The sequence below is a fragment of the Petaurus breviceps genome, unplaced genomic scaffold, assembly GCF_028583685.1.
Source record: "Petaurus breviceps papuanus isolate PSGF00001 unplaced genomic scaffold, PetGlider_PUasm1.0 207, whole genome shotgun sequence".
Classification (NCBI taxonomy): domain Eukaryota; kingdom Metazoa; phylum Chordata; class Mammalia; order Diprotodontia; family Petauridae; genus Petaurus; species Petaurus breviceps.
In genome coordinates, this window is record NW_027185850.1 from 24,854,137 (window position 1) to 24,865,500 (window position 11,364).

At 57.0% G+C, this 11,364-nt stretch overlaps 1 protein-coding gene across 4 annotated transcripts in view; it reads left to right on the forward strand.

The window, feature by feature from the left end:
- LOC138164993 (tetratricopeptide repeat protein 39A-like) overlaps positions 1 to 11,364 on the forward strand; it is a 66,156-nt gene that overhangs the window by 15,480 nt on the left and 39,312 nt on the right. For 2 of the 4 annotated variants that reach the window (XM_069093025.1, XM_069093028.1), the window contains exon 2: positions 6,992 to 7,099. In XM_069093025.1, coding sequence (XP_068949126.1) covers positions 6,992 to 7,099 — 108 coding nt within the window. Of the gene's footprint in view, positions 1 to 6,991; positions 7,122 to 11,364 lie in introns of those variants that run through there. The other 2 variants (XM_069093027.1, XM_069093029.1) reach the window with 2 other exon arrangements.

Here is an 11,364-nt window from a genome sequence, read left to right on the forward strand (position 1 = left end):
GAGGGGGAGAAGGAGGGAGAACTGGGGCTGGGGTGGGCATCAGGGAAGGCTTCAGGGAGGAAGTGGTACCAGGTCTGGGCACTGAAGGAAGGGAAGGCAGCCCCAAGCAGTGCAGGCCTGGAATGCTGGGATGCTAGGGAGTGGGTGCTAAAGTGGCCTCAAAGGCAATAGGGAAAGTTCTTGAGCAGTGAAGGGCATGGTTTTACCAGCTTTGTAGAGGACTTGGGTGACCCACTGGGTGACCCAGGGAATACATGGTGAGCCAAAGCAGTGTGAAGCACGTGACCCTTGCAGCCCCGAGTTCAAGACGTGCCATCATTCAGGAGGTCGTGTGGCTGGCCGGAGAAGTGCAAAGGACCAGCAGGTGGTGAGAGTGCCGGCAGCAACCAGCCATGCAGGGACCTGAGTGGACCCTCCACGAGGACTTAGAGTCAGTCAGTGAGCACTTATTAAGCACCTTCGTTTTGCTGGGCCCTGGGGTATAAATGCAATGAGAAACACTCCCTCCTTGTAGAGAGCTCGCCTTCCAGTGGGGGAGCGAGATCCTGAGAACAGGAAGCCAGGGCAGCAACCTCACTGGATGAGGCAGCCGAAAGGTAGAAATCTACATTGTGGGAATGAGACCACAAATCCACTGAGGTCTTGAAATCAACGTGAAGGGGGTGGCTAGGTGGCACAGTGAATAGAGCACCAGCCCTGGAGTCAGAAGGACCTGAGTTCAAATCCAGCCTCAGACACTTAACACAAAACTAGCCGTGTGACCTTGAGCAAGTCACTTAACCCCAATTGTCCTGCCTTCCACCCTCCAAAAAGCCAAAAAAAGAAGAAGAAGAAATCAAAGTGAAGGATTGGAGAGGAGAACTGAAGTCAGGGAGACCAGTCTTGGTCTGTGCCACACAGCTCTGCTGGGTCCAGCTTCCTAAAACAGCACTTTTGCACGGCTACTCCCCTGCTCAGTAACCTCCTTTGGCTCCCTACTGCCTACAGGATCAAGCCCAAACTTCTTAGGTGGATGTTCAGGGTTTTCTGTCTGTCCAGCCTCATCTCCTCTGCCTGAGCCCTTAGACCCCCAACAAAACTGGACTCAGAAGGAGCCTTGGGCTGAGTGCTGGCTCAGACTGCTACTAGCTGTGCGGTCATAGGCAAGCAGCTTAGCTCTCTGTGCCTCAGTTTCCTCATCTGTCAAAAAGAGGTAGCAGTGCTACTCAAGCCACCTTCCTTAGTAGTGTGGGCGTGGTGAGGGGGGCACACGAGAACATGGATGTGCATGGCTTTGGTAAACCATACATCATCCTACACGAATGTGCAAGGCATGACTCTTAGGATGCCCCTGGGAGGGTCACCGGGTCAGGGTTATCGACCCATTTCATAGATGAAAAATTGAGGCCAGAGAGGGGCAGGGATTTACCCTGGCCAAGTCATGGTGAAGCAGTCTCGTTTCCAGGCAGCTCGGGCCAGTCCCTTCCCTTCCCCCACCTCATTTTCCCTTGTCTGTCAGATGAGGGGTCCGGCCCGGCTGACGGCAGAGCCCCATCTGGGCTTGGATCAGTGGCTCTGCCCGCTTGACACCTTCCTCCAGCACAGCTCTCCCTGTCCCATCGCCCTTCCGCAGCAGGCAGCGGGAGGGAGGGAAGATTTAACAAAGCAAACAGCTGGGGCTCAGGTTTCAGCCCGCCCTGCACCTGAGCCCAGCTGGCAGAACGACGTGGAGCCCTCCCCTGTGGCCAATCAGCAGCGGCCGGGCCCCTGCCCTCTCGGCCTCTTGGCAGCTGCTGGGAGGCAGGAGTCCATGCCATTCCCTGGAGCTGGACCGGACCCTGCCTGGCCCCCCAATGAGCACAGCCAGGGATGAAGCCTCCCTGCCCAGCGGGTAAGTGCTTCCTGGCACCCAGCCTCAGGCAGCAGCCGCTGTCTGGGATGTACCAGCTGGAGCTGGGAAGGGGAGGCTGAGCATGACTAATCACTGGGGGGGGGGGAGGCACGGGCTGGGCCTGTGCCACTGGCAGGTGGAAATAATGGGGCGCCCTCCCCCCCACTCAGTGGGAACCCTGCAGCTTTTCCAAGGCACCAGGACCATGTGGCTCTTTCTCCCAGAGCCAAACCCTGGGATGGGACAGGAAGGGGACTAGGGGGTGTTTGAGATGTGTGGATGTGTGTAGGGGAGCTTGCCTTGGAGGCCACTGAGTCCAATCCGCTCATTTAACAGATGGGGAAACTAAGGCTCAGATAGGTCAAGAGAATGACCCAGGGTCACACAGTTATAGATTAGAAGTTGGAAGGGCCTTCTGAAGTCATCCAGTCCAAGCCGCTCATGGAAACTGGGGAAACTGAGGCAGGCATTTATTAAGCACCTACTGCATGCCGGTCACTACACTAAGTGCTTTAAGATTATCATCTCACTTCCTCCTCACAACAACCTTGAGAGCTAAGTGCTATTTTTGCCCCCATTTTATAGATGGGGAAACTGAGACAGGGAGATTTGCCTGGGGTCAGAGAGCTGGTAAATGTCTGAGGTCAGATGTGAGCTCAGGCCTCCTTCCTGATTCCAGCCCAGACCTCTATCCACTGGAACACCTAGCTGCCCAGAGAGGTTAAGTAGCTTGCCGCAGAATTCTAGGAAGCAGCTGGGTGGTACGGTGGGGAAGTGTGCTGGGCTTGGAGTCAGCAAGAATGGAGTTCGAGGGTGTGCTGGAGCTGATTGTTAAATTTTTCAGCATTACCATTTATATCTTAGAAACTGGCAGATGCTACAAATAAGAACTTCGTTGATGGGCTTATTGACTGTCTAGACTTTGGAAAGGGATGGAGAAAATCTTACTAATGCAGGCAGGTTCAGTGTCAAACTGTATCTGATGTACACATCCTGGTAGTTAAATGTTTACCAGCACACTAACTGTGTGACCCTGGGTAAGTCACTTCACCTCTTCCTCAGTTTCCTCCTTGGTAAAATGGGGATCGTAATAGCAATCTTCCCAAGGCTTCCCAAGGATCAAACAACATAATAAATGTAAAGTGCTTTAGAAATGTGAGCTATCACTGAGGCTGGCCAGGGGCCAGCCAGTCCAGCCCTCTCATGTTAAACAAGGAGAAACTGAGGCCAAGAGAGGTGAAGCGTCTTGGCCAGTGCTAGGGGCAGGACTTGCACAGAGAGGAAGTCCCTGGGCCTCGGTGTCGCCATATGTAACATGAGGGTGTTGGGTTAGTTAATAATATTAATGGCCTGCATCTTATAGAAAAGGGGAAGGGGAGAAACAAGCATTCCTTAAGGGCCTGCTATTTGCCAGGCCCTATGCTAAGTTTTTAAAATAAGTATTCTTTCAACAACTATACACAAATAATACATAGACTGGGTAAATTAGAAATAATCCATGGAGGGAACCCAGGACCAAATCCTGATCTGGTCTGAGGACTCCTGGTTGTGGAAAGGTGTTGGACTGAGAGTCAGGAGCCCTGGCATCTAGCCTTGGCTGAAAGGTGACTCCTCTATAAAATGGAGTTGGGGTTCAGTAGGTAAACAGAATCAGAGTCTCTCAGAGCAGTACAAGACCTCCAGGGCCCCCTAGGACTGGACGAGGAGCCCTGCTATCTACATTCTCCAGACTATGGTTTGTAGCTTCCCAGTGAGGAGGAGTTCACCACCTTCTGAGCTGGCCTGTCCCATTCTGGGACAGTTCTCCTTTTGGAAAAAACAGCCTAAAGTTGCTTGAAGACAATTCTCTTGTTCTACTCATGTCTACTAAGGTTCCTTCTAGCTCTGATGGTCCCTGTTCTAAGACCCCTCCCAGCTGCGACATTTTCCATCTTTTTCCCCCTCCTTTCTTTGTGTCCCAAGCACTTAGCGAAGTGCCTGGAACATAGTAGGTGCTTAATAAATGCTTGTCGTCCTGACTTGTTTTAACGTGCTACAGTTCTAAGTGCTTGTCCATTCTGTAGGCAATGGTTCCAAGTCACAATTGTAGTCCTCAGTTACCTGGGGGTGGGAGGAGGGCATAGGACCTGGTTATTTCTCTTTTTTTTTTTTTGTCTTTTTGCAGCGGGGAGGGCAGGGCAAGTGGGGTTGAGTGACTTGCCCAAGGTCACACAGCTAGTAAGTGTTAAGTGTCTGAGGCTGGATTTGAACTCAGGTCCTCCTGACTCCAGGGCTGTATTCACTGTGCCCCCTAGACCCTGACATGGCTATTTCTCTGGCCAATATCTGGTATGAGAATACATCCTCGGATTCGTCTTTGGGGCTGTGCCCTATGTGCTGGCTGAGTTCTCTCCCTGCGCTTACTCATGCCGGGCAGTATTTACCAAGGGCTGGTGAAGGCTGACTTGTGAACCAGGAGCTGCCGAGGGTGGGCACCTTGGCTGCTGGTTGGCCCTTCCCCTCAACCCTGATGATTGCAACGCTTTCCCCCAAATCCCACGTTAACTCTAATCTCGATATCCTTCTTAAGCATGGGATGGATTCTGGACCTCGTTCACAGACATTTAGAGAATTTAGAGTCAGTGAAGAGTCAAGTCAACCATAAAGCACCTACTGTGAGCCAAAACACAGGAAAGGGCCGAGAGTGAGGGGCTGAGGGAACTGAGTTCTGGTCCTGCTCTTGCAATAGCGTGACCTTCTCTGGGCTTCGGTTTCTGGAAGAGGTGGGACTAGGCGATCTCTAAGCCCTCCCTGAAAGGACTAGTGCCCGGGCAGAAGGATGTGGCCGCAGCCACTCCCCCGGCCTCGGAGCCCTCTGGGGGCTAGAACGTTGACATGTGCGGCTGCCGCGTCGTCCTGAAGCCTTCAGGAGGCTTTTTCGGAGGATACTCCTTGGTGCTGAGGGAGGGAAGCAGGGCAGCGCGGGGTGGGCTGGGGCGGACTCGGGCGGCTCCCCCACCCCCGGGCCAGCTTCGGCCAGTGGAAAGAGGGAGACAGAGCCCGCGAGTGAGAGCCGCACAGCCTGAAGGAGAAGCAGGCCGGCGAGAAACTGGCAGAGGGGCGGGGCGATGGGAGGAAACTGACACATGCAAGTGATCAGCCCCGTGAGAAGGCGCGTTCCCCTCCTGCCCTCCCGGCACGGACCGAGCGGGCAGCGGGGGGAGGGCACATGCTGCCGGGGACACCTGGCCTCGGGCGGCTGCTCCAGAAAATGCAGGGGCCAAGGGCGGCCCGCCAACTAACATCTATTAGGCTCCTATTGTATGCCAGGGAGCCTAAGACTTGGGGATGCAAAGAAAGGCCCTTTGCCCTTGGGGAGCTGCCCCACCTCGCTGTGGCTCAGGCTAGGCCTGTAGGGGGCGCCTGCGCAGGGCACCTCCTCCTTGCCCCGCCAGCAGGCTCAGTCTGTAGGGGGCGCCTGCGCAGGGCACCTCCTCCTTGCCCCGCCCCCACTCCACCCCGAGCCGCCCCGCCAGCAGGCTCAGTCTGTAGGGGGCGCCTGCGCAGGGCACCTCCTTCCCGTCCCTCCCCGCTCCTCCGGCAAGGGGCGCTCTGCCCGCCTCGCTCTGGCTCAGGCTCGGCCTGTAGGGGGCTCCTGCGCAGGGCGCGCCCGCTCGAGGTCGGGCCGCTTCTTCCCCTTTCCCGGGCATGGGCCGGCCCCAGGGCAGCAGGGGCGCTGAAGGGCCTGACCGATGCAGAGACTTGTGGCCCTTATCTCTAAACCTCGGGGGACGAGCCTAGACCCCAGCCCCAGGTAAACGGCCGTGGGTGGGGGGCTCACCGAGTTAGGGCCCCTCGGGCAAGCCCTGACCCCGCTGGGCCCCGGGGCCTCCTCTGTAAAGTGGGGGGGGCCACATGGGGGCCCCCAGACCCCCCAGTTCAGAGAGGCCGGAAGTGCCCAGGCGTCAGGGGGAGCGGGGGGAGGGGCGGGCTGGAAAAGAGGGTCCCTGGAGCGGGAACCCAGCGGGGGGCGGGAGGCGGGGCGCCTGGCATACAGCAGGCAGTTACTAAATGCGTGTTGCTGGACATGAACCGGAATTAAGAAGCCTGGCCGGGCGGGATGGGCTGCGATCAGCACCTGTGGAGGAAGTGCTCGCACCTGGGACAAGGACGGGCGGCTGGGTCTGGGGAGGCTGGAGCCCTGGGTGAGCGTGGGGCCCCGCCTGAGTTTCCCCGTCTGTGCTGTGAGGGCGCGGATCCGACCTTTCCCAGAATCCCGTCGTTAAATGCACAAGATAAACTGAAAAGAAGAGGAGCCGGTGGCCCCAGAGGCGGGGCCTCGGTGGAGAGGGGCCCCCCCCCCCCCACTGTTGGGAAGCTTCCCCCAGGTCCGCCCCTCTGCCCTCCGAGGCGGCCCGCACGTGGGCCCCCTCCCCACCCCCTGTCTCTGCAGCCGCGTCCTCGTGGGCGGGAGCCTTCCTGCCCTTGGCTTGAGGGCCACTGAGCCCTCCGGATTTTCTTCACCGCCTGTTGTCTCCCTTTCCTCTTCCTGGGCTGCTCAGGTTTTGGACCCTGGTCCGGGCATTTACATTTGTACCTGTTAGGCTTCACCTTCAGAGAGCGCTCTTAGCTTTGGGCCCCTGCACCCCGGGGGCCCAGCCTGGGGCCTCCCCTCCTGTCTTCTATAAAGTGGGTTCTGCCCTCCACCTGCAGAAGTGGACGCAGCTGGGAGGATCTGAACTGGGATCCTTCCCCACACTGTGCTCCAACTCTGGGGGCCCCGGGGCCAGGGGGTCACCGGCCAGGGAGGGTCAGAGCCGCTCCCGGCTCAGTCAGGCCTGGGGAGCCCCGCCCCCATTTACAGAGGAGGAAACGAGGCCCGCGGTGGGGGGGGGGATGGCAGGGGCGGGGCTGGGCTCTTCTCACTCTATCGATCAATCAGTGACCGGGCCAAGGCCTCCCAGGTGTCAGCCCCTGCCCCACGTATAGATAGGGAATGAATGCGGCCCAGTGCCAGGCGCCGGGGAAGGTCGAGGGGCCGTGCCCAGGACCCGTCCCCGCGGCGTGCTGGGTCCAGGAGGGGGGGGGGGCTCTCGCTCCCCGGGGGACCCTCCTGTTTTAAAACGCGCTGTCTCTTTGCAGCAGACCCTCAGTGTCCAACCTGAACGTGGCCTTGGACGAATGCATGACCGCCCTCGACCTCTTCCTCACCAACCAGTTCTCCGAGGCACTCACCTACCTGCAGCCCAAGTAGGAGCCGCGGCCTGGACAAGTTTGTTGGGGCTCGGGGAGGAGGGCGATGGAGGGATGGGGGGAGGAGGGCGATGGAGGGATGGAGACCTGGGGGCGGGGCACTCCTGCTCCTCAGCCGTGGGGCCGGCAGCCCCGCCCGGAGCTCTGCAGCCAAGGCCTCGCAGCCTCAGTTTCCCCATCTGTAAGATGGGACAGTAATGTTAGGGTTAGACTTCACATGTATACCGGCGGCGATGGTAAGGACGACAGAGCCCCTGCCTCCAGGAGCTTCTGGTCCCGGGTTGTTACTCTCAAACACCTCCGGCTCTAGGGGCGACTCTTGGATGCTGATTGCAGCCCCTCTGGACCTGTCCATCTGGGGCACCGGGGTTGTACAAAAGCCAGTGAAGACGTGGGGAGCACCGGGGCCTTGGAGGGTCAGGGGAGGCTTCATGAAGGAGGGAGTTACTAGACTGAGCCTTCTAAGGCGGAGGAGGGAGAAGGGAGGGCATCCCAGGCAACGGGACAGCCTCTCTCTCCCTCTCTCTCTCTGTCTCTGTCTCTCTGTCTCTCTCTCTCCCTCTCTCTCTGTCTCTGTCTCTCTGTCTCACCAAAGGGATTCAGGATTTTTTTCTTCTGTAGTGATGATAGCAGCGTGTCTGCTTCTGCCCTTTTAAGACCACGCCCACAGATGCTAACCTTAAGGTAGATCAAGGCCTCTCTGTGACATAGGAAACAATCTTTGTGAGTGTCTCTGGCTGGAGTATTCACCTGCTGGACACTGTCCTGAAGCCGAGCCTCTCGTCCTTGGCAAGGTTGGCCCTGGGATGAGGGGCATTTTTGCGTTCACAGCCCGTGGTGCTGGCAGAGCCCTCCTGATGCCAGGGTCACATTGGAGCCAGATTCTGGGGGAGGGGTGAGACAGAGGAGATGGGCTCCTGGGGAGGGAGGACAGCAGCTCCCGTTCTTGGAGTGTTGGAAGGCCCCTAGAAGGCTTTCTTCACGTTACCCTGTGAAGAAGACAGAGTGGGGATTATGATGCCCATTTTAGAGATGCAGAAACAGGCCAAGTGAGGTGAAGGGGCCATGCCAGAGGTCATGTAATTGTTAGTAAATGTCTCAGCTGGGATTCAGACCACTCCTCCTGACTCTAAGGCCAGGGCTCTCCTAGGGGTACTTTATAGAGTCTGTACCATTTGGGGATCGGTTGCAGGGACTTGGGGGCATGTAGCTGGGGAGAACATGGTAGTTGTCTTCAAAGGGCTATCGTAATGGGGGAATTCTGCTGTCTCAGAGGGCTGAACCCAGAGCTATGGGGATTAGGGACAAAGAGGCTGATTTAGGCTGGATCGAAGGACCGAGTCTAACAATGAAGGTTATTTGGGGGGAGGGGTGATAAGCTCCCTGCACTGGGAGGTGCCCAGGCTCTCAGCCACCTCTTGAAGCCAGGAACAGAGATGGGGAGATGAGGATGACCAGGGACTCAAAGGGAAGGGCAGTGATATGAGTGAAGGCTGGAAAGGGAAGTCGGTGCTGGCTCTCTCAGGGCCTGGAGTGCCAGCCTAAGGGGTTCAAGCCTTACTTGGCAATGAGTGGGAAGCCATGACAAGTCTTTGAGCTGGAGAGTGACATGATCAGACCTGTGCTGTGGTGCCCATGGAGGGCAGGTTGGAGGGGGAGAGACAGGCAGGGAGGCTGGGTAGCTATTGCAGTAGGCAGGGTGGGTGGGGGCTTGAGCTGGGGCGTTGGCCCTGGTGCTGATGATGCCTGATAAAGGAACCCCAGAAGCAGCATTACGGAGATAAAATCCCTAGGAGTCGGCTCCCTGGGGGGGAGAAAAGGCAGAGAGGACTGGAAGCCTCCATGCCTGCCTGGCAGGAAAGCCCAAAAGGACAGCTGGCTGGGGAGATGAAACCAAGAGGAGAAGGAGGTGCTGAGGGAAAGTCTGGCTGGAAGTGCCCAGCAGGCACCTGGCCTGGGGTCCACCCCACTGCCTGAGAGCTGTCCATCCCGGGGGTGCTCTTTGTAGGGAACTGGCACACTGGCATCTGTGCCTGTGCCTGGCACATAGTAGGGGCTTAGAAAATGTTTATCACACACTCAGGGTGGGGGAGCAGTTTTGAGCTGTGGGAATAGGAAGTCCTGATGAGGAGGGCACCGGCCTCCCTTCCACTGAGAGGAGAAGAGAGAGGCTGGGCCAGGTACTACAGTGGCAGCACCATGTGTCTAGAAGAGGGGAGACCAGAGAGTCCAGGGAGAGCTGTTTGGCTGGGCCACATATCCCTGGGGGTCTGGGCTTCCTTGACTGGGATTCCCTAGGGCTGGGGCTTTGCCTTCCTGAGCCCAGGCCGGTTGTGCCAGGGCTGTCCATGTAGTGACAACACACTGTCGTGAGGTCAGTGACCATAGCCATCACTGACAGCACCTCTGGGCCAAGCCAATGGGAGGATCAGGCAGCAGAAAGCAAAAGCATCACCTGGGCTTGCACGGCCCTCCCTGCGTGGCCTGAACCCTCCTGGAAGGTGAAACCCAAATTAGGGGGATGGGACAGGGCAAGGGCCAGGTTTGCAGCCCAGACCCCCAAGCCAACTAATAACAGTGATAAAGTCTTGGGTCTTAGCGTTGGAGGGGCCTTTAAAGGCACTGAGGTGTATAAGAGTAATGATCCCTTCAGACCCGCCAGCCACCGTCCTCCTTGACCGCTTCGTCTTAGCTTGGTCCACTTCCCCTGCTTGTTGATGGGAACCCTTGTGTCTTGGGAGCCTGCCTGGCCTGTGGCTCCTTCTGGCCTGACTGTGACTGAGCCTGGTGTGTGAGATGTGGATTGGGCTCCTCTCACTTAGGCCTGGGACTGAAAGAAAGACACGCTGCCCAGGTTGGGGGTGTGTGTGTGTGTGAGAGTGTGAGTGTGTGTGTGTGTGTATGGGGGGGGCATTCCTGTATTTATTCTGGTTCATGAAATACCGCCTGCGGTCAGTCCTAACAGCTGACATTTTCCTAAGGTTCCTTCAGGCTTGGGAAGTGCTGCCTTAGCTCTGGTATCTTCTTGGAGCTTCCCAACTACCCTGGGAGGTCAAGGGGAGTAACTGACCCATGGAAATGTGAGCTCCCCGAGGGCAGGGCTTGCTTCCCTCCTGTCTTTGGGTCTCTGGGGGGCTTAGCCAGGGCCAGGCCCTAGTCAGCCCTAGTTGATTGATGTTCTAGGTGAGGAAACTGAGGTTCATAGCAGTGAAGTGTCTGCCCTCCCCAGGGGGGTGGGGGAAGCAGCAAGCCCAGGGCCTCTGCAGCTCAGTCAGATGCTCTTACTACAGCACGGCTCCTCCTGTCTCAGCCTGATGCCGCGGTCTGGTGGGGAGAGCTTGGGCTTGGAGTCGGGAAAACCTGGGTTCAAATCTCACCTTTGACGCATCTCAGTTTCCTTTTCTGTAAAATTAGGGGACCTCTAAGATCCTTTCGGCTCTAAATCTGTGACCCTGTGATGAACCTATGCACAGCCTAGGAAGGAGTTGAGATTTTCCTCCTCTGTTCTTTTATTCTTTCTTCCTTTCTTTTTTCCCCATGTTGTTTAGTGAATACCTACCATAGGCAAGGTCCCTGGTAGGCCCTGTTAGGGAGACAAAGATGGATTGTCCCTAGTCTCTGGTCCCACTGGGGCCTCTGTCTGATAGGAGATAGAGGACACACAGACAAATCACTATCCCTCCTGACTCTGGAGCAAAGGTCCCTAGAGAGGTCCCTGCATCTTGCCAGAGGGTGATTCTGGATATGGGGCCCACTCCTGGCCTTCTTGGCTCAGCTCTTTAAAGAAAGCCCTGTCCCCACTGGGCATAGTCATTGCCTGGTGCATCCCTGTTGGCTCTGTATGGCTATGGGCAAATTAAAAATGGAGATAATTCACAATCCCTGAGGTATTTGTCTGGGAAATCAGTGAGACACGTGTGCAGATCAGTACTTCACGGAGTTCCAAGGCCAGGTGAGGCCTGAGGGGGCAGACCACTGCCAACCTGGGGGCTCTGAGGAGGCTTCTGGAAGGGAGTGACTTGAGTTGGGCCCAGGATGCACTTGGGTGTCATGGCATCACTTCCCTGATGTCGTGGTTCTCCTCCAGAATGAAGGGCAAGCAGAAATCTCAATGGAAGAGAAGATGCAGGCCAGTGGGGACCAGACTTTCAGTTGGGCAACATGGCTTGCTTTCTTCTCTCCTTTCTTTTCTCCCTTCCTTCCTTCCTTCCTTCCTTCCTTCCTTCCTTCCTTCCTTCCTTCCTTCCTTCCTTCCTTCCTTC